The sequence below is a fragment of the Triticum aestivum genome, chromosome 3D (assembly GCF_018294505.1).
Source record: "Triticum aestivum cultivar Chinese Spring chromosome 3D, IWGSC CS RefSeq v2.1, whole genome shotgun sequence".
In the NCBI taxonomy this organism is placed as follows: domain Eukaryota; kingdom Viridiplantae; phylum Streptophyta; class Magnoliopsida; order Poales; family Poaceae; genus Triticum; species Triticum aestivum.
Window position 1 is genome coordinate 613,717,407 of NC_057802.1, and position 25,087 is coordinate 613,742,493.

The 25,087-nt window shown below is 45.6% G+C and overlaps 1 protein-coding gene and 1 pseudogene across 1 annotated transcript; both read left to right on the top strand.

The window, feature by feature from the left end:
- Positions 1-4,523: 4,523 nt before the first annotated feature.
- On the top strand, positions 4,524-7,180 carry LOC123076688 (disease resistance protein PIK6-NP-like; annotated as a pseudogene).
- Positions 7,181-8,235: 1,055 nt separating this feature from the next.
- LOC123081006 (AP3-complex subunit beta-A) lies at positions 8,236-16,020 on the top strand. The gene is made up of 11 exons (XM_044503967.1): positions 8,236-8,563; positions 8,646-8,722; positions 10,291-10,537; positions 10,618-11,226; positions 11,675-11,848; positions 12,242-12,368; positions 12,448-12,557; positions 13,162-13,362; positions 13,435-14,393; positions 14,478-14,726; positions 15,324-16,020. The coding sequence occupies exons 1-11, from the start codon at positions 8,360-8,362 to the stop codon at positions 15,670-15,672; spliced, it is 3,306 nt and encodes a 1,101-aa protein (XP_044359902.1). The 5' UTR covers positions 8,236-8,359; the 3' UTR covers positions 15,673-16,020.
- The last annotated feature ends 9,067 nt before the right edge of the window (positions 16,021-25,087 follow it).

Genomic DNA, 25,087 nt, shown 5'->3' on the forward strand with positions numbered 1-25,087 from the left:
TTTTCTTTTCTTTTTTGGTTTTTGGTTCTAATCTTTTTTCTGTTTTTGGTTTTTTATTTCCAGCGTCCCCCATTTTCAAATAAAATGTATGTCTCATCGGATCACGCTTCCAAAATCTCGACACGAGAAACGCAACAGTAAAAATGGTTCCATGGTTTAGTTGCACAGTCAAGATATAAAACATTAAAAAATTGGACAAAAAAGCACAAAACTGCCAGGTGCGACAAGTGTCGGTGTGCCACACAACCAATGTGTCACTTGTCACCACAAGGGGGATGGGTGGACCTTTGCAATGATACTTTCTAACTTGTGATTTCGATCAAACGGGGCTAAATAAAAAGCACCACCCCATTTTTCAGCAGATTTATTCACTCGGCATGAAGCATCAAACTGATACAAATGTAAAGTGCACACACCCGATGTCTGCATAATTAAGATGCATACAAGCAATATGAATGCACGAGCATAATATCACACCAGAAAAGAGCAAAGTCATACAAGACCAAAGGTGTGCCTTGGTGGAGTAAAAACAAGAAGAAAAACCCTGAAGCGATCTGATCAACAAGCTACAATAGTGACCAGATCCGCACGAACCATCTCCTAACATCACGAATACAATGATAAAGGTTATCCAATAGTAGCGCCTTAAGGAAGAGAATGACACCTCAAATGCCGTTGTTGCCAGATCTAGCAACTGAAGGCCAAATCTTAGATTCTTTTCCCCTGAAGATCAAGTATGAGCAATTTAGAGAAATGCCTTTAACAAAATAATGATGCAAAAGAAAAAGAAAAGTCATTCCCAGGTAAACTCAATTAGGGTCAGCGTTCGGATTTTCACGCCGAGCTGGAGACCGGTACTTGAGAAGCACCACCAAATTGAAGTCATCATGTGTTGCCGCCGACAACGAATCTAAGGTACATGCTCAAGCCTGCCCTCCAGATTTTTCAAAATGTTTTTATTGCTTTTTGCATGAAGGACCTAGAGAGCTTTCCATTAATTATAAATCAGTAAAAATACAAAGCTCCACTGCAGGCTCAAAAGAAAGAAAATTACAACAAAGTCCTACTATTTTGCAACGAGGACCTTAGACTGAGAAGTCCAAACTGTAGTCTTTGCTTGGATACGTTTCGGCCGCCTTCGCGGACAAAACCACTCGGGGCCGCCACACCATGACCAGCTCCGACGGGATGGGTGGACTCCATGCTAAAACTAGCTACATTGCCTCCCATAAGGCATTTGACAAACCTGAAGAGGTGCGGTATAGTGGGGTGAAGGCCAACGAAGGACTGAGACTTTTAGTGTATGAGCTAAATGAGGAAAATGGGAGGCGACACAAGTCAGAGCAATTCAAAATTAGTGAGGTATGATGACATGTATGTTTCATCTGAAGCTTGTGTCGGGATAAATGATAGGTGGGAACCCGTTGAACGAGTTCACGCCCGAGGGTGGCCCGATCTTCACGCTGTAGGATCAAATCGGGAGGGATAACTAGCTGCAAGCAGCCAGGATAACTAGCTTTATACATGCCAAGGTTGGGTGATCCCGGTACATTGGGGATGACTGACCGGAGCTGTAAGAACTCCAACCCGTTGTCCGAACAATCGCCGAACCATAAACCGGGACTAACCCACACAAAACGGCCGGAACTGTGGAGCACGAATTAGTGGGAACCAGAGGCTCCTTCTTGCGAATCCGAATCAACTCACAAGACCAAAGGTAGCAAGGATCTCTCGGATCTCTCTAGCAATCTTGCTGCATAAGCTTGTAGCTGAATGGTTTGACAAAAGGTTACTAAAATGATGGGGGGATGGGCATTTATAGCAGGAACAACCCCCCTTAGCTAGGTGTGAAAAGGATTCAAAAGTAAGCATCTTTGCATGGCTTCCTTCGGGGAATAAGCAGTCAACTTTGAGACTTGTTGGAGAGCTCCTCGAAAATTCACGAAGGCTTAACAGTCTGGACACCTTCCACGAGAATGACTAGAACTTTTGACTCACAACTCCAAATGATGTGAGGTATTTTGCATTGGAAAGTAAGTTTGATGTAGCTTCTGATGATGTACCCCTATGGCCCGTGTCTCCATCACATGGGTATGGCACAACGAAATATCAAAGGAAAAAACTGACAGCATCAGCTTCACTTGAAACTTCTTTTCTCCCAACTTGTTGCTCCAAACCGGTTGCTTTAAGAACTCATAGGTTGTTGGATTTCTTCCATGTGATACCTATGTTCAACCAACAACAATGGGGATGAAAGCATGATTGTGTCATCAAGGTTACATGGCAAAGTTAAGTTAGCGTTCACCTGGTCACTTATTAGTTTGGCGCGACTTCTTGTGATTGGATCTATAATTGTTGGAGACTTGTCGATGGTTGTGGCGTCCTCATACGGAGCAAAATGGGTGAATCTACACTCTAAACTACGTCTATGTATACCTGTATGTAGTCCATAGTGAAATCTATAGAAAGACTTATATTTAGGAATGGAAGTAGTACTTGGTAGATGGGTGTGGATGATGTTGTCAAAGCCCTGTTTATTTTTTTTTAATTTCAAAATTTTATTTATAATCTAATTTGCTCGTTTTAAAATTTTGCTCGAGCCAGTACGTACCGAGAATTGGAAGTCTTTGGATCATTTCAGCCCCGCAGGCCACCTTTTTGTCCTCTGCCTATGGCGCTGCCCAACAGCCGCAGGCAAAGGCAAGGCCGCGCCACCACCTCTGCACTCTGCACCCATCACTCTCCTCCGATCCGCAGTTGCCTCCGATCCGTACGTCCAGCGCATCGTCCACGGTTCTGGAATAATCGCCACGCCTGTACCGAATGGTGCTAGCAATTAACAAGCAAGAATTCGATTCCTCCCCGCCATCATGTTCCCACAAAAGGTGAAGTGTGAGATCAATCTAGCTGTACCAGCCCCGACACAAGCCTTGAGTTTTGTTGCCGCTTCTCGGCTTGTCCATGAAAAACTCAAGTGTATCTACCCCGCAAAAAAAAAACACTCAAGTGTATCAGTACTCAGGATCTCAAACATCGTCTTACCCTTCTCGAATATCCATCCGTCCCAAAATTCTTGTCTTAGATTTGATGCTTTGGGACGAAGGGAGTACTATATTGAAGTAATCCTCGGCTGAAGCTCATGTCCTTTTTCCAGAGTCCGGACAAGCCTTCAAATCTGCAATGTTAAATATGTTTGACTGTTATATGCATGGTTTGGATTAATTCTAGTGGTACATTCCGGAAAGCAAAAGGAGAAACTCTACACATTAACAGCTAAGACATATATGGACTGGTACATTGTAAACCCATATGTTCATCAAGGCACCAACCGGTCTTATCTAGCATAACTCAAAGAGAGCGAAAGGCAAAGGTAAAAGTGAAAAAAAAAGGCTTTGGATCAGGTATCTTGAGAGGCAACTTAACAAGCAAAGAAAAGAATTAAGTTCCCTGATGCAGCCAGGTTTGGATATCATCTTTCCATAAATTGAATTGAAGTCGTCCTTGACTAAAGCTCCATTAACTTTTTCTAAAACAAGTCTTCAAATCTGCAATATTAATTGTGTGACTCTTATATGATTTGGCTCAATATTACTCGTACATTTTGAAAACCAAAAAGAGAAATTCTACACAATAACACCTAAAACATGTATGCTCATTTGACTGCTATACTATAAACCAATATGTACTTCAAGGCACCAACCAGGTCTTACAATAGCATAAAGTGGGAAAAAAAGCAAAAGGCAAAGGTAAGAAAAGACAAAAAAAAACAAGGAAAAGAGAAGGCTGTGGACCAGGTTTCTTCAAGCCAAAGTAACTACAAGTAGAGAAAAGAATTTGGTTCCTGATGTGGTAGCCAGGTGGACGTGCATGTCATCTTCCCCTCCTTGAATTGAAATTGTCCATGACTAAAGTTCGTTTTTCCTTTTTCCAAACAAGCCTTCAAATCCACAATGTTAAATGTGTGACTCTTATATGGTTTGGATTAGTTTTACTTGTACACTTTCAAAAGAAAAAAGAAAAATTCTACACATTAATACCTAAAGCGCATATGCACATTTGACTGTTACTCCCTCTGTAAACTAATATAAGAGTGTTTAGATAACTAAAGTAGTGATCTAAACGCTCTTAGATTAGTTTACGGAGGGAGTACACTGTAACTTAAGGCACATATACTATATTTCAAGGCGCCATGTATGCAAACCAGGTCTTATTCAAGCATACAATAAAGAGCAAAAAGGCAAAGGTGGGTAAAAATAAAAGAAAAAGGCAAAAGATGGTCAAGATAGGGCTGTTGGACACGGTATCTTGAAAGCCAAATCATCAACAAGCAAAAGAAAGAATTTGATTCCCTGCTGTGCTAGCCAGGTGACGTGCACTTGGGTGCATGCATATGCATGAGGAATACTCATCAACTACTCAGATTTTTGTACGTCTATCCATGGCACGCCATCCCTTTCTTTCCTTCTCCGTGGCTACCAGCCGAAGCAAATCTTAGCCAGCCTCTCTCTCTCTCTCAAGAAAACTAAAACGTAAGGGAAGTCGAAGCCCTTTGATCGATCATTCATTCCTTCGATCTCCAGCGGCTGTTTTATCGCTAGCTAGGTTGGGTGAGCCAAAGAAGAAACAAGAGAAGAGTAACAATGGCGGGGATGGCGCAGAGCGCGGTGGACTCTCTGCTGGGGAGGCTGAGCGCGCTGCTGGTGGACGAGGCGCAGCTGCTGCGCGGCGTCCGCGGCGACGTGCGGTTCATCAGGGACGAGATGGAGAGCATGAACAGCCTTCTCGCCCACCTCACCGAGGCGGAGCACCACGCCCACCACGTCCGCACGTGGATGAAGCAGGTGGTGGGCCTCGCCCGCGACAGCGAGGCCTACGTGGAGCTCTTCGCCCGCCAGGTCAGCGGCGGCCCCCGCGCCGGCGAGGGCCTCCTGGGCTCCCTGCGGAGGATGCTCCAGTTCCTGAGGACCATCCCTGTCCGGCACCGCGTGGCGACCCGGATCCGGGAGCTCAAGGACGACGTGGAGAAGCTGCAGACAACCACACCGTAAACTGCTCTCTCGCGAGGGTGCGCGGCCATCGCCGAGGCCGCCAGGGTGGTCGCGCTGCTCGCCTGATCGTGCTCGGTTTCGTTCGCCGGTGTCATGCATGTTGGCTCAGGTTCCCATCAAAGAAGCACGTACATGCAGCTAACATACGGCAAGACACGAGTACACGACGTAAAGCACCTTGATTGATTCTCAAGCCGGGGACGCATGTAGCATCTAGCTAGCTGCTGGATTGATTGGCCGGTAACAGCAGAGCACAACACACATACTAGGGAGGCGCGACGACGACGTAGAAGCTGGAGCATATGGACGACGACGGTGGCTGTGAAGCAGCTGATGGACACGACGGCAGCCGGCCCAAGTCTGCATCCGCCATGGAGGCGTTGGTCTAGGTGGAGCATCGCAACCTGCATGCTCCGGCTGCCTGGGCGAGATCGGCAACGACATCTTTTGGCTTTGTCAAGCTGCTGTCGCGGCCGACGGCGTTTACCATGATCAGCGCGTCGGACTTTGCTGATCTCCTGATGCATATAGAAAACGCGTTTGTATAAAAACGCCTATTAGTCGTTTTTGTATAAACTGGTTTTTTGGGTTTTTGGAAAACTCAGTTTAGTATATCCACGAGTTAGTTAGATAATCCAAACAATGTTTTAGGTTGTTACACCAGGAATCGGGTTTAAGGAAAACTAGTTTCCTATAATCTAGGTATCCAAACAACCCCTAGAGGTTGTAGCCAAGCACCATTTCGAGATGCTCGTCGCTCGAGGGTTCATTCGTCCTGTTGATATCAGTGATACATGCAACATCAAGACATGCACGTTACATCATGAAGCTTCCGAGTTCATCGCCAGGATTGCCATAGATGTCAACTTTGTGGACACAGATCTGCCACAAGGTTTTGCGCAACACCTTTCCATTCATAACAGAATACCACTGCAAGCATGTCATCCTCCTAGGGAAGTTGCCAATGACATAGTAGCATCTCTTCCATATTTGGCCAAGTCATCTCAGTGGAAGCTCTTGAAGGTGATGGATCTAGAGGGTTGAAGAAGAAACATCTTAAGATTATTTGTAAGATAATACTGCTCAGATATTTCAGCCTCAGGAATACAGATGTCACTGAACTTCCAAAGCAAATAGAGATGCTAACATGCTTGGAGACATTGGACATCCGGCAAACGGCAGTAAGGGCGTTCGCCACAAAGTCTATTATGCTTCCAATGCTAAAGCATATGCTTGCTGGGGAGAGTCAGACATGCCCTCCTCCTTCGAACCACAATCCTGAGAGGTTTCAAGAGTCATTTGTGGGGGTGCGCCTTCCCAATGGCGTCCAAAGAATGGGAAAACTGGAGATGTTGTCTCATGTTGATGTTTCCCACAGTGTTGATGATATGATCAGCATCGGACAACTGCTGCGACTAAGGAAACTAGGTGTGATCCTCACTAGGAAGAAGAGAGATGGCTTGTTGGATCTTTTGTTCCAACAGATTGAGAAGTTGCATGGTTGCCTCCGTTCCTTGTCAATCCAGGTCAACCATCCGGTTACAAGTGACGGTGTTATTATTCATGATGATGCAGACGAGGTGCATGCATTGGGCTCGCCTCCGAAACTCCTTCGGAGCCTAAACATCAGAGGCATAAGAAATGGGCTCCTTGGCTGGATCGCAGAGCTCGATAAGCTCGTCAAGTTAACACTGAGCGAAACTTACCTTGGGGAAGATGCTCTAGGCATCATTGGCAATCTTGGAGTTCTAGCTTGTCTCAGGCTTCTGCACAAGTCGTACAACGGAAGCAAGCTCCACATCAAGAAAGGAGAGTTCATCAGTCTCAAGTCTTTGATCGTCCGAGGCAACGACATCACCAGCATTCACTTTGAAGGAGGTGCATCACCTAAGCTCGAGATGTTTGTGTGGTCTTTTGCCAGAATGGAGGCCATGGACGGACTCGATGAGCTTTACCATTTGAAGAAGGTTGAGCTCTATGGTGACTGCAACCCACAGCCCCTGCGAGACCAGATGTGGAGGAGGTTGTATTTCCAGTCCCTGCGAGACCAGATGTGGAGGAGGTTGGATTTCAAGCACAACGGACAGCAAGTGTTAGTGCAAAGACACTTTGAAGACGTGGTTGCTGTTTGATTGGTACCGAGGCATGAGCGATCAATTCCGCATACGCCATCAACCGGAAGCTTCGCTAATCCGGGCGGTACTTGTCCAGACCTATATCTCTCTCTCCATTTATTTATCCTCCTTGAATAAAAGATGCAGCTGAAGGAGAGCTAGCCTTGAGGCAACCTTGAGGTTTACCAATTATTATTTTTTCAGCTTTTGGTACAACAGCAAACATATGTTTATTACTCCCTCCGTTTCAAATTACTCGTCGTGGTTTTAGTTCAATACAATTGCCCGGTGAGACATGCAACTTCAGACGTACTGCCTCCGTAAACTAATATAAGAGCGTTTAGATCACTACTCTAAGCATTCTTATATTAGTTTACAGAGGGAGTACCAACCAGGAAGCAAGCAATGGAGCGGAATCCTCTCACCTAAACTATGCATGATATGCTCCGTGTATAATGCAACTGCAAAAAGAAAGAAGAATGTGGGACACATATTACATTTGGACATCATTATCCACCAAACCCAAGACACAAAGTTTGTATCCATCACATGCCTAAGCAGCGTGTATCGCGCAAAATTCACACCGAATAGAAAGAAGCATGAATAATAACCTGGGAATTTTTCGGACTCATGGCATAGCTTGTGTGCCAGCTGGAGAAGAACCTCTTCCTTTCTGAACGTCAAAAGGCCGCCAGCAGCAGCAGCCGACGGCCAGCACATATGCTATGCTATGCAGCACCGGAGGAACGGCGGCGAGACGCGCGGATGCCTCCTTCGGCCGGTCGCCTCCTCCCCGACTCCTACGCTCGGGGGATGGCGCGGCAAGATTGGGAGGCTACACTCACTCCGGCCGGCCGCGATGTGGTGAGGAGACCCTGGGCGGAGTCGAGAGATGAATATCCCAAACTTTTTTTTTTGAGCCGTATAATATCCCAACTACCCGAGCCCATCATCCATTAGGATGGATGAGGGCCCACGGAGAACACGGCCCAGGCCCTCTCCCAGACGGGCCCTGGGCTGGGCCACACGTGAAGTGCGGCCCACTCCACGCGCACCCCACCCATCGCCGTCCCTCGCGTGGACTGGACAGACCACTCCCCTCCCTCTCCACGGCGAACCGCGACGGCCGCCGAGATCCGCGCCGCCGCCGAGATCCGGCGAAGAGAGAGAGAGAGAGAGAGTGGGGATCCGTCGGGGATGTTCGGGATGCGGGCGAGCGGCGCGGCGGCGTCGTGGGTGGTGGGGCGGATGGGCACGGACGCGCACCTGTACGACGACCCGGAGGACGCCGCCATCCCGGCGCTGCTCGACTCCCGCTTCGACGGCGACAAGGTCGACGCCCTCAAGCGCCTCCTCGCCCTCATCGCCCAGGGCGTCGACGTCGCCCACCTCTTCCCCCAGGTCCCCTTCTCCCCCTCCTCCCCTCTCCTCTCTTCTCGTCGGGTTCCGGCCACTGAGCAGAGTTGTTTATTGGGCGGCGCAGGTGGTGAAGAACGTGGCGGCGCAGTCGCTCGAGGTCAAGAAGCTCGTCTACCTCTACCTGCTCCACTACGCCGAGACGTAAGCAAGCTAAGCCTCCTCATCTGCATTTCTCCATGCCTCTGTTGTGATCTCAGTTCGGCCAGATCTGAGCTCAGTAGATTATGGTGGGAGTTGCTTCAGTCAGATTTACTTGCATTGTCTCCCCCGCCTGTGATTTGTCCAGACAGATTGTTGGAGCTAAGTAGGCATGACATACACGCCTTCCTTTTGTCACTGAATCATAGTCGATATATCGCTGTTATCTGAACTTTGCGACATAGGAGCTTCTGCTTCACTGTAAATAGTTCAATTAGAATTGGAACAAAGGAAAATTCCACTTCCCGGAAGGGGAATTAGTTCTAAGCAACACACTTGGCCTGAAGAAATTACCTGGAAGGAATGACATAAACTTGACATCTGAACTGAAGAGGCAAGTTGAACCTAATAGAGTGCCATTATAGGTTGCTTTTGCTTGCTCATGAACCAAGTTATTATTAGTATACAATATGACTTTACTTACACTTGTCTCCCACATGGCCAAACCGCCACATATCTGCTTCGCATGGAAACTCCTCCACCTAAATAGTAAGAGACCATTTACCGGAGCTTGTGAATTGCACGACCTCTTCTGGAAAGCCTGGTCACCCGTTCTCCTAGATCGGCGAGAAGTTAGCGAGTAAACAAGAAAAGTCGATGAGTTGTTTTGGCTACCCTGCTCTCTGCTTGGAAAGAATACTAATGCCGGTGCTCCTGAGAGTTTACCTTTCCAGTCAGCAGTCGGACCTTAAAGCTCTGTGCAAATTATAATTCATCATCATGTCTGAATCTAAATATAAAGTGGCCAGCCCAGGCCTGTATAAAATAATTCAGTTGATGACAGTGATGTGCATATGCTATTGCCATGACTTTCTCTTCTTCCTCTTGCAGTAGAAAGTTGCATGGAGTTGCTGGACACCTTACCTGAAAAAATGTTAAAGTTTTGTCCAATTTTTAGTTTTTTATTGCCTCACGTTTGACCATTCTGGCCTGTGTGATTGTCTTTGTACTGTACTTCAGATCTCACCAGGGACTATCAGCAATTTTTGTTGCGTATATTTTACCTGATCGACATATTTTAAGCTCACTACTTCAATGTCAAATTTAATGAACAGAAGTGTATTTTTCACTCTCACAAGAAAGTATCCAAAATAATTTATCTGCTTCCTTGACATTGTACCATGATCACATTGAGTGATTGACAGAAATTTAGATGCTACTCAAACATATCACGCTGCTGCTAAACACTAGACATTTGCAGTCATAATCAGATGAACAGTGTATTGACCTGTTCTTTTGTTCTACAACAGGCAGGCAGGCAATAAGTGCAATGTTGCAATATGATAAAAAACATGTACAACAGCAATATATGAACTATAATCTAATGAAAAAAATGAGTATCTTCTGTTCTCGAATAATACATGCATCCTTGTGATGTTATAGGCAAGGATCAATGGATCAGGCTGTTTCATAAGTTTCAATCTTGGTCAACAAGTGGAGTTTTGAATGAGAATGTTATTTCTCTCTGTGATTGCCATGTGTCGTTACAAAATTTCTTGCTATTGCTGCAGGCGGCAAAATGAAGCTCTCCTTTCTATCAACATATTCCAGAAAGATTTATCAGACATAAACCCGTTGGTAAGGGCTTGGGCCCTTCGCACTATGGCTGGCATCAGATTACACGTTGTCGCTCCACTCGTGTTAGTGGCTGTGAAGAAATGTGCAAGGGATCCATCACCTTATGTTAGGAAATGCGCGGCATATGCACTTTGTAAGCTCTACGACTTGCTTCCAGAGGAAAACACAACCTTGGAGGAGGTCTGTTAAGTGCAACCTGCTTCTCATTTGTGTTGATTGTCGACATTATGTCTTTCTGAAACCTGATCATGTTTTTGCAGATTGTGGACGTTTTGCTTGGTGACAGTTCCTTTGGAGTAGTGGGAGCTGCTGCAGTTGCATTTAAGTCGGTTTGTCCAAATTGTTTAGCGCTGATAGCAAAGCATTTCCGACGGCTCTGTGAAACACTCCCTGATATTGAAGAATGGTATCAGATTACTCTAATTGAGATTCTCTTGCGGTATGTGATAGCAAAACATGGATTGGTCAAGGATTCTGTAATGTTTGCTGCAGAATTGTCTTTGGAGACCCAGGCTGGCAGGGATTCAGTTCCTGTTAGTAATATATCCAGCACCCAGGCGGAAACTATTGTTAAAGGAGGTTCTGGCACTATGCCAAACATTATGTTGTTCCGGCATTACATTGAAGAATATTCAGGAGCTTTTGATAGAGACGAGGATAAATTCAGCTTTCCATCTGTCACTAGTAGCACAAATGATGATGTCGTAATTCTATTGAAATGCACATCACCTCTTCTGTGGAGCCAAAATAGTGCAGTGATACTTGCAGCAGCAAGTGTTCATTGGATAATGGCTCCAGCTGAGGAAGTGAAAAGAATTGTTGGCCCGATTTTATTTACTCTACGTTCATCTCCTGATGCAACATATGTGGTAATTTCTACATATTTTTGCCTTGTATCGTATCCCATATTTCAAATAGGAATAATTATGGTATTGTATATTTCACTAATCATTTCTGTTATCATGCAATTACGTTGTGTCAGAAATCAACTTATGTACGTAAGTACTATATATCATAGTGTAGTGGAATAAAATTTTCCTAATACTCACGTGCCACTGTAGAGTGGTCAACTGTCATGCTTTGAGTTATGTATCCGTGATGGCTTGAACTCATATAAAAGACACACACAGACATTTGCACTCACAACTTTGTGTTAGATGAAGCTAAAAACTGAGCACTGAGTTCGTTTTATTACATCTTGGAATCATATGTTAAGGCATTCCTGCAGACATAAGAATCTAATAATTTTCCAGCAGATGTATGTTTTTCTGACGCTGGTTTCTTATTGAGCTTACCCCCTTTTTTTTGTTCTTGCAGATGCTTGGCAACATACTAGTTTTTGCCAAGACTGCCCCGTTATTGTTTTCTTCATATTTTGAAGATTTCTTCATATGTGCTTCAGACCCGTATCAGACTAGGGCTTTGAAGCTTGAAATACTCACCACCATTGCCACAGAGTCATCTATCCCAGCCATTCTTGAAGAATTTCAGGTATTTGCTTGTATGTGCAACATATTCCCATAAAGTTGAGCTGTAACAATGACTTGCAATCATATATTTGCTTCTCACATGAAAGTCTTTGATAGAACTTCCTCTTAAGGTAACAAAATCATCACTCACTCTTGCAAAATAATTTCAAAAACCAAGCTAGCATTTCCTGTGTCATACTGATGATGATTCATGCATGCTAAATACACCTTTAAAACCTTCTTCTTGGATCTAAGTGTAATTACAGTTTTTTTATCTAAGCGTTCTACTCATGGAAATTAGTCTTATAGTCAAGCTTAGCAGCATAAAAAAATTGATGTCCTCTACCTATGTGATCAAGGATTTCTAGTTATAGCCCCCTGACATTCTGCTTATGTACTTTTTAATTGTTGCCAGGATTATATTAAAGATCCGAATAGGAGATTCGTGGCAGATACAGTTGCTGCAATTGCATTGTGTGCCCTGAAACTCCCCTCTATCACCTCCAGTTGTCTTGAGGGACTTTTGGCACTTGTATTGTACGGTAATAACTGTTCTCTCTGCATATGTTGTGATTGATCATCCTTCTTGAATAATAATGTTTGATTTTCACCTTGTTACAGAATTGTCTATCACTAACTCAGTTCACTTGAATGAAGAAGATGCTGTTTTAGTTCAAGCCATCTTGTCAATCAAAGAAATCGTGAAAATAGATGCAGCATCTCATGAGAAGGTACTATAAAATTAGTTTATATAAGCTTCTAATCCTGTAGCGCCACAGATTTGTTATATACTTTTCATATTATATGGGTAATGCATTCACTTGACATTATGATGATCATTTGATAAAGCAGTTGTATTGGTGTGTGGAATGTAGCATAGCTGACCAGGCCCCTTAAACCATCCCCTACTCCTCCATATCTTTCTTTGTATGAGATCCACATGGGTGGGTTATGCATGTATGCCATCTACGGGTGGTACATATACAACTCAGATCAATACAGAATGGTGTTGCATCAAATCATTCTGCCCCCTTCCTACATGGAATGTATGCTCTATTGTACAGTGTATGGTTTTCATATATCACCTTGTTTAAATGACAATTTCCTTTGCTCTTGTTTCTGCGTTGGTGACATTTCCCCTAGTGAATGGTGATGAACTATTTAAATTTCTTTTATCCTTCTCTCTTGTACAACCTGTGGTATCATTCATTGGAAGTATATTCAAGAACAAATGTAGATATAGGATATCAGGATGCCATGTGCTACTGTTTGAATGCAGTTTTCATGATTTACATTTTTTTTATTTGATGTATTCATTAATTTTGTTCTCCTAAGGTGATTATCCGCTTGGTTCGTTGTCTGGATACAATTATGGAGCCTGCCGCACGGTCCTTAATTATTTGGATATTTGGTGAGTATAGCTCTACTGGAAATCTCATCCCAAAGATAGCTCCAGTTGTTCTTAAGTATTTGGCATGGTCCTTTGCTGCCGAAGTGCTCGAGACAAAGCTTCAGATCCTAAATGCTTCTGTGAAGGTATGTATCATAAGTCCCAACTTTAGTTTTCTTACACTTAAATGGAGATTGCTAATAGGTTTGTTTTTTCAGGTTATCATACATTCTGCAGAAGATCAGCTAGAAGAATTCAAAAGGATAGTGGCATATGTCATTCAGTTGGCTGCATGTGACATGAATTATGATGTCCGCGATCGTGCACGTTTCTTGTCAGGACTTCTGCCATGCTGTGCTAATGAAAATGACTCCTCATGTCGATCACAGAATGTAGATGTTATTAAGGAGCTAGCTGACCATATCTTTGGTGGGAAGATACCTCCTCCATCTAATTCAGACAGCAACTACCGGATTTATCTTCCGGGTTCCCTGTCACAAGTTGTTCTTCATGCAGCGCCTGGTTATGCACCACTTCCGAAGCCTCAAAGTATGATCTTAATTCATAAGACTGTAGAACCAACCAGAGGTGTAGCTGATTCCTCCGAAGGTACTAATTCTGACGCTGAATCTGGATCTTCAAGGGATGAGAGTGGCTCTGTGTATGATTCAGAAAGTGAAGCTGGTAGTGATTCAAATGATGAAGGTCATAACCTTCATCGTCAAAAGGAGAATCAGGAAGCTCCGCTGATTCATTTGTATGATGGTAATGTAGATCAAGCCTATGCAGGTCGAGCTGTCGATGAAAATTTGGCATCTCTCATCTCTACTGATTTGACAGAATTAATGTCCAAGTCAGCCTTAGAGTCATGGCTTGATGAGGCTCCTGCTGCACCACTTGTTCCGGTACAGACATCATGTGCAAGGGTTTCTTTTACCACTCGCAGCTTTGAGAGAAAACCTAAATTGCATAGGTTGTTAGATCCATCGGATAGTGGTGGCTTGAGTGTTCTATATGCCTTCTCGTCTGAGGTTTCAGTCAAATCACGCTTGCTAGTATGTGTAGACTTGTTTGTCGAGAATGTTACAACAGAACAATTAGCAGATATAACCATTAAATCTGAAGAGGCTTCTGGTAGCAAGAGTGGCATGGACCAAACATCAGAAGGATCTGCAAGGTATACATCATTATATTGTCTGTATTGTGATTGTTTCTTCTTTGTCAACTTATTTCTCAGCTCATGAATCGTCTTTACCTGCAGCATACCAACTCTTGTTCCTGTTGAAGAGATACAGTCACTGGCTCCCGAACAGAGAGCTAAGATGCTTCTTCAGGTTCACTTTCATCACCATCTCTTGCCCTTGAAGTTGTCTGTCTTTTGCAATGGGAAAAGGCATCCAGCCAAACTTCACCCGGACATTGCTTATTTTGTACGACCACTACCCATGGATCTAAATGCTTTTCTATGCAAGGAAAACCAGCTGAGGGGAATGTTTGAGTACGCTAGAAGGTAACCAGACTCTATCCTATCTTTACTGGTTACTTAGTTTCATGCAGTCGCATCGATTAGGAAGTGATCTGACACATAAGCCAAATTATGTTGTGTTTACTGTTACAAACTGATCTGCCTCCCCAAACGGAAACAGTTGCGACTGACGAAAATGCTTCAGTTTGCACATTTCATTAACTATAGAAGAATGTCGAGGAACAGGAGGTTTCTCTTGCTTCGCCTTGAACAAATTACCATGTGGCTGCTCATTTTTAATGGATCACGCAAAGAGGAGTATTTTCATCATGATGTCTTTGTGATGTTTTCAACTGATAGTGCATAGAAAAAGGAGTAAGCAAGTAGGAATACGTTCTAAGTTTTATATATTAATTCAGCCACTTAAACCAAAATAACTTGAGACTTGTATTCTGCCAGCAAGAAATGTCTTGTTAACAGATGAGTACCGTTTTAGGCATCTTTTGTTTGCATCATGTGCACTAAATTATGTGATTGTTTGTCCCCATGATAATTTTATTGCATAACCTGAGCCCACAACATCACAAACTCATGTTATGATGATCTGTTGACTATATGCTAATCTGCTGGGAATTGCAACAGGTGCACCTTCAAAGATCATCTTCAAAAGCACGAGCAGACCGAAGAGAGTACAGACGACAACACCGACAAGAACCTTCTAGTAGCCCAAACTCTCGCATCGAAAGTACTCAGCAACGCCAATGTTCACCTAGTGTCGATGGATATGCCGGTGACCTTCAGCATCGACGACGCCTCCGGCTTGTGCTGGCGATTCAGCAGCGAGATCCTGAGCACTTCGAACCCCTGCCTGATCACTATCGTGGCGGACGGGCATACCTCGGAACCACTGGATCTCACTGTCAAGGTGAACTCTGAAGACACGGCGTTCGGACTGAACCTCCTGAACAGAATCGTGGCGATCATAGAGTGAAGGGGCACTTTTGATTTCTGCAAATTTGGTTCAAACGCTACTTTTGTGGATACTGTAAATCATTGTACATTATTGTGAATGACGAGGGCCTAGAGTAACCCGACCGATTGTTGTACATCTTTTTACCACCTTCTATTCTTTTTCTCATTGTTAGATTTGATTTGATTTTTGGTAAACTGGTGGCAAGCTTTGCTGTTGTTACAAAGTGCATGACAGAATCCGCGATAGCACGCATTGAGGCATGCTGCTGGATGGTAATGTTGATGATGACACTGTAAGTAATGGCATGAGATTTCTGTGGGACCAATAAATTCCAGAGTTTTAACTACAGTACAATTTTTTGGATTATGATAACATTGTACAGTTGATAAATCCAGTTATACATATACAGCAGGGATTAATGGCTACATCTCAGACAAACACAGTAAAAGCAGAGCTTGGCACACAATGATTTTCCCTCCAAGAAACTAGTAAAGAGAAAGTAACTGCTAGAACAAATAACCATGTCAAAAACCAGGTAGTATCCAAGCTAACGATATAGGCCTCACTAAGCAGCGCCGGCCATGGCCTCCCCAACCCCAAGCAACCCCGCCGAATTCTTCGACAGCCGCCGCCGGAGGGGCTCCTTGCTCAAATTCTTGGACCGTCGGCGCTGGCAGAGGCTTCATGACGTCTTCCATGGGCGGAGGCTCTTTTTGCTCGAACAGTTCCGGGTAGTGCGAGTGCCACTCTGCATCGGCCGGCATCTCCATCTCCGCGTTAGGGATGGCTTCCTTGTTCGCCGCGCCAGAATCTTGATCGAAGGCTGTCGTCGTCGTGGTGGGTTCCTCTTTGGTAAGGATGTCCAAGTCTGGCAAGTTCTTGGTAAGGATCTCCAATGGAGATGGCAAGTTCTTGGTAACGGTCTCCGCTGGCTCTGGCAAGTTCTTGTTAAGGGTCTCCAATTGCAATGCCAAGTTGTTAGTAAGCATCTCCAGTGGAAGCAGTGGGAAGTTCTTGGTAAGCATCTCTAATGGCAATGTCAAGTTGTTGGTGAGCATCTCTAGTGGCCATGGCAGGTTGTTGGTTAGCATCTCCAGTGGCAATGGGAAGTTCTTGGTGAGCATCTCTAGTGGCAATGCCAAGTTGTTGGTGAGCATCTCTGGTGGCTTGTCCATGGTAACCATCTCCCATGGCTCCAGTTCGTCCTCCATGGTAATCATCTCCCATGGCTCAGCCCCATCCTCCATGGCAAGCATCTCCCATGACTCTGGCTCGTCCTTGGTGAAGATGTGCTCCAGTGGCTCTGGCTTCTCCTCCATCGCAAACATCTCCAATGACTTGAGCTCATCCTTTGCATCTGCGGCCATGTCGTGCTCCCGGCGGCGCCGCCTCTTAGAAGACCGGGCGACCTTGCTGCTCTCCCCGCGCTCCACCTCGTCATCATCCGCCGCCGTCCTCGTCGTCTGGTGCACCCTGCAGAGCACCCTGACGCCGGCGCCGTCCGTTGCAGCCGGCAGCACGGTCCCGAACTCCTCCATGAGCCACGCGGTCTTGCGTCCGCGCGCGTCGAGGTACTCGAAGGCCTGCCGGTGCCCGGCCCCGGCGACGGTGACCCGCTTGCCGTACCCGTGCCACGTGCCGCCGCCTCGGACGGCGCGGCTGGCACGGCCGCCCACGGCGCCCTTCCACCGCGCCATGCAGAGGAAGTACCAGTTGCCGTCGTCGTGGCCGAAGCGCCGGTGCCGCGAGGTGAGGGCGGCCGGGTCCTCGCCGTAGACGTCGGCGACGCAGACGATGCCCTGGCGCTCGCCGACCGGCGTCTTTCCCGGGTCGGCCACCCAGGGGTCGAGGTAGAAGTTGATGAGCTCCTCCGGCGTCGGCGTGAAGCGGAAGCCCGGCGGCGCGTGATCCATGGCCGCCATGGCTTGTGGGTAGTTCCTTTTAGAGGATCAGGAGTAGGGGGGCTTCCGTTCCGCCGTGTCGGCGTCGGCGACGGGAGCCATCGCAGGTGCCGCGGGAGGTGGCGGGGTTTAGCTAGGGTTTGGAGACCGGCAGGGATCGGGGTGCGGATTGGAGGAGGACGTACGATTGGCTCGCTTATATAGCGATCGATGGTGAGTCTGACTAGTCGAGTCGGTCTACAATTGCAAGTTTGCAACCGACCATACGGGTAACCTTTTCTTTTTCTTTTGAGAACTACGGGTAATTTTCTCGATACATGAAACATTAACTTCTTACGTAGTACGTCATAATTCCGTATCGTAAAAATACCTTTTCTATATATGTGAACATTTTTTTACATATATATATAGAAATAATTCTTTTTAGCAGAAATATAATTTGGGCGATGCTACGCGTCCGTCGACTGATTTTCTGATTTTATACGACCATTGGATGCCCAACCTGATAGCCGCCCGATGTACTGTCCGCGTCCCGCATGCCCACTAGTTATTTCCCGCAACAACCGCTCTGTTGCAGAAACATTAGCACTCTTGCTCCCGGCCCCCGATAGATCTGCGCCCCGCACAGTTTCGCAACAAGAGCATTTCCTGCAACAATGCTCTTGTTGCAAGATCTGGTCTTCTCTAATTTCCTGCAACAATGCTCTTGTTTCCCGAAGCTCCATCTAGCAAATCCCATCAACAATCTTCGATGAGCTCTTGTTTCTGAAACACTAGCCCTATTCCACTCTGAATCATGAACACCTGCGTGAAAAAAACAGTAGCTCTGTTTCGGACTTTGTTTCAGAAACAATAGCTCAGTTTCAGAAATGGCTCCGGCGACTCCGGTAAAGCTGCGATGCACTGGCGGATGTTGCGACAACGGCGGAGCGGGAGGCGGGGCCGCTATTGTGCTTCTCAACTGCGCTTGAAGCAACGATAGATGCAGAAGCGGCAGGCTGGGAGCAAGTGGGCTGGAGTTGCAGCAAGCATCAACAACCGTCTACCATGGGGCGGGGTCTTTGGTTGAGTTCGGGGGCAGCGGGTACACGAGAGAGAGGAGAGGAAGAGATGAGGATGAAAATTCTCGGTGGAAAGGATGGATAAAGTTGGGACGTGGGGAGTGGGACGGGACCACCGGGGCACGTGACGGACACCAAAGGCGGCTGATGGAGCGGTGGAAATCAGCCGGTTGAATAGGATCGTTTCCCATATAATTTTGGTATACCATGAGATTTTCGCATATTGCAGCATCTAATATCTTTTTTTTTCTTTTTTAACCGATTTTGCTAAATTATTTGAAAAATATATACGTACATCTCAAGATTTTTGGTAGAAAGAAACACGGTGCTTGTCAATGGGCGATGCCAGTTGCCGGCTCGTTTACGTTTTCCTTCAGACCGACTCGCCCATAGGGACCGGACAAGATTCGAACTGAGTTCCTCTCTTCTCTTCCTCTATTTTTCCAAAACAAAGGCATCATGTCTCCTTATTACTAGATGACACCTCTCGCGTTGTCGTGGGAATCGGTTGCAATATAATTAATTAAACTTGATTTGATTGTTTGGAATATAATATTTAGATTCATTAAATTTATCAATATTAAGAATACACTTGACTTATTATATTTGGTCATGTGTAGTTCTAAAATATTTTTTGAACATAAATAGAATAATAGAATAAAAAATCATATATGGTTGTATGTGGTGGTGGTGGATCTTTTCCATGCATGGGTGCATGTTGTGGTAGGTCATGCAAAGATATCACACTTTTCACGGAGAAAACTGATGAGCTCTATTTCCTATTGGGAAAATTTTGTTTTTTGGCCACTTTAGATTTTGCCAATTTTCCTTATGCCACTCTAAAATTTGACATTTCACTTCTACCACTCTTATCTTTTGAAAATGTATCACAATTGCCATTCCGTGGCAAAAGAAAAATAATTTCATTTCACTTTGGCCACTATGAACTTTTGACAATGTATCACAATTGACACACTGAAAATTTCGGTTTTGCCATAGAGTAGCAATCGTGATGTATTGTCAAAAGTTAAGAGTGGCAAAATTGAAATGTCAAAAGCTAGAGTGGCATAACGAAATTTGGCAAAACCTACAGTGGCAAAAACAAAAAAATTTCCTTTCCTATTTGGGATAGAGGTCATCAGCAATCTCAGCCGTCTTGGTTGGGTCGTGGGTGGTGCACCTGAACTTTCTTGGTGCCCGTTGCTGGCTTGAAGGACGAATCTAGAGTCAGTTTCTTAGCCACAGGCATCTCAGTTGGGTTAACAACAAGCTTATAAGAAACAAATTACGTTTCGGCAGCACTGGTGTCTACCAAGTTAGCATTTTTGTTCACAATATTTTTTGCATGCTTTGGGTTGTCAGGGATTGTGATCACTTCTTTGGGACCTGGCATTTTGATCTTCAAGTACACATAGCACGGACAGGCCATTAAATTTGTGTATATCGGGCCAAAAATGGTGTGGTACTCACTCTTGAAGCCAGCCACCTCGAAGGACAAGGAAGCCTTGCGGAAAATTTTCTGGTCGCCGTAAACGACCTCCAGAGAGATCTGCCCAAGTGGTCTGGCTCGGATGCCAGGGAGCACCCCGTGGATGGTCATCCCAGTCGGATTAAGCCTCAGCCGGGGAATTATCTTTTTCTCCAATGTACTTGCATATAATATGTTCACTCTGGCTTCTCCATCCATCAATACATTTTGCAGTCGAAATATGTTGACAAGTGGATCAACCACAAAAGCTTGACGTTCGGGGTACGACAGATGAGGCAGATGATCTGACCGGTGAAAGGTAATGGGCATCTCCGACCAGTTCAAGTATTTGGGGATAGTCGGGCTTCCGTGTTGGCTTCCTGATTCCTGACCTTTCGGATCCGATTGGTCTTCCCAGCCAAGCAAAAATCAGCGGACATCCTTCTCGCCAGGGTATCCACATGCAGCGTCTTCTGAGTCCTTGTCACCTTCATCATACTCCGTCGGTCCTTAAAAGAGTGTACTTTCAAGTTTGTTGAAGGGTCAAACTATCTCAAAGCTTCATCGAGTTTGTGCACAAATATATCAATACTTGTGAAACCAAATAGATATATGATGAAAATATATTTTCTCATGAGTCTAATGCTACTAATTTGATGGCATAAATGTTTATGTATTATTGTATAAATAAGGTCAAACATAAAAAAAAATTAGATTTTCCAACAAAGTTGGAAGTACACTCTTTCAAGAAAGGAGGGAGTAAGTTGTTTCTTTGTCCTTCGCCGACTACATCCTCTCCAGAGCCCTACACTGTTGGACTCTATGCTTAGTTGGACCAACTCCTCAATGTTGTGAATGTAATGAGGCTTTGTTAGAATAAACCCAAGCCACCATTAACCATTCGAGGACCAAGCAATCACACGAGCACAACCCCGAGATTTGTTAACGAGTTTCATCGATATGGCTACATCCCATAGGCCTGACTATATATGGGCGATCCTCCCCATGACACCGCTACAATACCGCACTCAAACCGCCCGGGTGTCAGCACACGCCATGCCAAAAGCCTAAAATAAATTCAGGAAAATGCGAGCACCAATGTCTAGGGCTTGAACTCTGATGGGCTGAGGAATACCAGTGTCATCCTAACCATCCCACCACATGTTGATCCGCTACATCAGTAAATCCAGAAATCAACAGAACATGAGATACAGAGTCAGATCTGTAGATATCCATACATATTTATCCCATAATCATATACCGTTGCACAGAAGTTGGATTGAATACATGCATTTTGTACATAACACTTCATGTCTCAGTTTCATCTTAGAACTGTTCATAACTTATCAGGACCTTATAAATTTTTTCATTACAACATATATTTTTTTACATGTTATTTTGTTCTTTAATTCTCTTGGCTATATTTTTGCACGCTTTAGGGGATGGCTATGTAGAAATTGAGGCTGCGATGGCACACGATTTGGCAGCTTCCACAGCCATACATAATTGGAGCTGCTGGAATATGATACGAAAATACAGATTGATGTTTCTGCTTCTCCTCTCTCGGGAATAGTTTACCGACCGGGCCACCTGTAAATTCTTTAGTTAAAACAGGCCTCGGGAGTAGTCATCCTAGTATCGAAAATCATCTATTTTGCTTTCCGAAGGTAGACAGCAGCGTTGACTGGTTGGTCGCAGCTCTCCACGCTCGCCGCACGTCCCTCCTTTTTCTGCGCTGATGGTGTCCGCGACATTTGTGACTGTAACACTCCCTCTGTGGGCTGTTACCGTATGGTTTGTGAAATGGACCTGGGCCTTGAGATGGGCCAACGGGTACCAGTGTGTGTGTCATACGAGGTGTATATGTACCAGGCTTGTAACCCTCAAAAGAAAAAAAGATGAATGAACTCTGAAGATTTTCTCACCTCCCGTTCTCTTGTTCCTCAGCCCCTTCTCTGATTCCTCACCCTAATTCTCCTCGAATTATCCCAAACTACCAAGGTACTCAGGTGATTTGTCCGATCTCGATCCATTCCACGATCGGGTCGTGACAATTTGGTAATCAGAGCCCCAAAATTTCCTCAAAATTTTGCTTTCGCTGTGTGTTCCTCAACTCTCTCGCCAGATTCGTAACATCCACTTCCCTGGGTGCGGTTTGCTTCCGTGAATCGCACAAAATCCCTGGGCTAGGTTGGATCGGCTTGGAGTGGAGGGACATCGACATTCAAACCCTCAGCACATAGACAAGAAAACAATCACCAAACACTTCCTGCCTATCAGGTGTTCGACGAACTGTTGAGCAAGCAAGAGGTGTTCACCGGCGGCGTTCTCCATGTCACTGTGCACCATGTGTATTACCCGATCAGTGAGGAGACGTTGCAGCAGGTGTTTACAGTGTATGGCGTGGTGAAGATCTCCGTGTTCCAGAGAGTCCACCATGTGGAGGCAGTGGTTCAACTTCGATCAAGAAGCGCGGCAGCGCGGGCTCTCGCCATGCATGGCCGATGCATCTACCAGCGTGCCTGCCTCCTTGACATCCAGGACGTGTCGCCAGAGTACAACCTTCACTTGTGCTCGCTGCTCGAACAGAAGCAGACCGCAACCGTGGCCCAGTACACGGCGTCATTCTGGGAATGCGTACAACGCGTACTGGATATCAACCCCAACCTAAGTATCAAGTGCTTCGTCCACCAGTACATCGAGGGGCTGCACAAGGATATTCAAGCAGTCGTGCAGTCGCAATCTCCGTCTAGCATCACCAGAGCATCGTGTCTTGCTCGGATAAGGGAGGAAGAGATCATGCAGGATGAGGCGATATGCGCCGGGGAGTGTGGCGATGGCTACGGCGATGGAGTACAGGACAACAGCATGATGCGAGCAAACTTGCTGCTCCGACACCAACCATGTGCTCGACAGAGTGCCTGAATTGCGACGACACCGTCCATGTCGCTGCACCTGCCGTGCTTCCCTCCCCTGCCGTGTGCAGCGAGGACCTCGACACTGACACCGTCCATGTCGCTGCACCTGTCGTGCTTGCCTCCCCTGCCGTGTGTGACGAGGACCTCGACATCTACACCGTCCATGTCGCTGCACCAACGCCCGCCATCTTCTCGACGGGTGATCTGGCCCGTGGTAGTGGTAGGGATGACTACGACCCCATGTCAGTTTCCATGGTCCTCTGGAGTATACCAGCCCCACCACAGAGAGTGATTCCTGACTTTAAGCTCATCACGATGATACCCACCAGTTGTTTGTTCAAAATCTCTGCCGCTGCTGCCTACGTGTTGACAGTCGTGCTCATGTCGGATCTGATAATGGGTCAGAAGGCACAAGGACAGGTGATTCGACCAGCACCGTGGCCTTCGTTCTTCAGCAAGCATACCAATACAGCTTCACGTGAGACATGCATGGCTATTTGGCATAGGACTCATGAAGTTGACATTTTGTCCATTGGTGCAGAACATTTTTCGCTTCCTTTAATTAACTCATGGCGACAAGATCACTTAAAGCAGGATGATCTATTCCAGATGCTTAAGAAATGGTGCGCCCATAATAAATATGTGCAGCTGGCCAGTACAATTTTTGAAGCTTACAGCCAGTTTCGTGCTACCAGTGAGGTTTTCACTTCAATGCTTAATTGGGAAGCTGCACTTTTGTCCACGGACCTCCTATTCGACGAGTACACTAAACTGATGACTATTGAATTGCATTTTTATCTTGTGCAACCGGTTCATTTTTATTGTCTTCTAGCTTCAGCTGAACCTTCTGATCGCGCCGAAGGATGTGAAGCTATGCTCACTTGTGCTCAGTTCACCTTGAGAGGAGTTAAAGTCCTGAAATTATTGCCAAGTTGTTCTACAACTATTCTTCTTATGGTCTCTTCTATGGAGGATAATGCCCAATGGAAGTGTAATTGGAGATCACCCTCTGTGTTTGAAGAATTCCTAGCGGAAGTTACTGTTTGGCAACATGGATATGGAGCCGTTAACTCCGCGTACCTGGTTCTCCTTGTTCGCTATGTGACACTTCAAGTTGAGGCCCTCCTGGATGTTTCTCAACCCTGTGAACCCTTTGTTAACAAAAGAAGAGTAACATCACTATATACAGAAGGAAGAGCATTGTTTACAGGAGTACTTCACCCCATTATTCCCATTCACTTGCCAATGAAGATATGGTTTCCGGTGTTTCTAGTTACCAGCTTGTCTCGATGGAGCTCTCTGATAGGGGATTCAATTTCCATCTTCGGAATTCAAAATGTGGAACAACGGGTGCTTCCTAGGGTAACAAGTTCAGCTACCAGACTATGGGACCCAGGAATCTTTGATGTTCAATGCCTCAGCGCTGTTAAGTTTCTTTCAATCGCACGGGTGTCATGTTTTTCTGTTCCTGCTGTGGAAGATTCTCTTAGTCTGGACTTGAGCTTTCAGCTGCAACACAGTGGGATCCTGGAATTCGACACTTTATTCTTCTACCTTGCTGGTTCTCGGGAAAACCCTGTGTGTGCCGGTACAGCGGTGCACCTGGGAATTACAGTCTTTATTGTAATTGGTTTTGAACTGTTGGATAAACAGCAACTGATCTTTACTGAGGGCCAAAGGCCAATACATATACATGTGTGGTAAAGTGCAGAAAACCCCTTATACAATGGGGATATACCGAAAAGAGACTATACACATCTACCCCCCCCCCCCTCAAACTCATGGTGGATCAACAACACTGTGTTTGGAGAGGAAAAAGGTATGCTGCGCTCGAGTCTGTGCCTTCGTGAAGAAGTCAGCCAACTGTAGCTCAGAGGACACATAGTGAAGAGCGAGAGTCTGATCCTGCACAGCAGCACGCACAAAGTAGGCATCCACACCGATGTGCTTGGTGAGCTCATGCTTCACCGGGTCACGCGCAATACTGATAGCACCAGTACTGTCTGACAGTAAGGGAGTCGAGGTAGCAGCAGACACACCAAAACCCTCAAGTAACCACCGTAACCAGATCACCTCAGCCGTCAG

Coding starts and splice junctions, on each gene's coding strand:
- LOC123081006 (XM_044503967.1), top strand. CDS start 8,360: ATGTTCGGGATGCGGGCGAGCGGCGCGGCGGCGTCGTGGGTGGTGGGG. Junction 11,227..11,674: donor CTCCTGATGCAACATATGTG/GTAATTTCTACA, acceptor TTGTTCTTGCAG/ATGCTTGGCAACATACTAGT. Junction 12,558..13,161: donor ATGCAGCATCTCATGAGAAG/GTACTATAAAAT, acceptor TGTTCTCCTAAG/GTGATTATCCGCTTGGTTCG.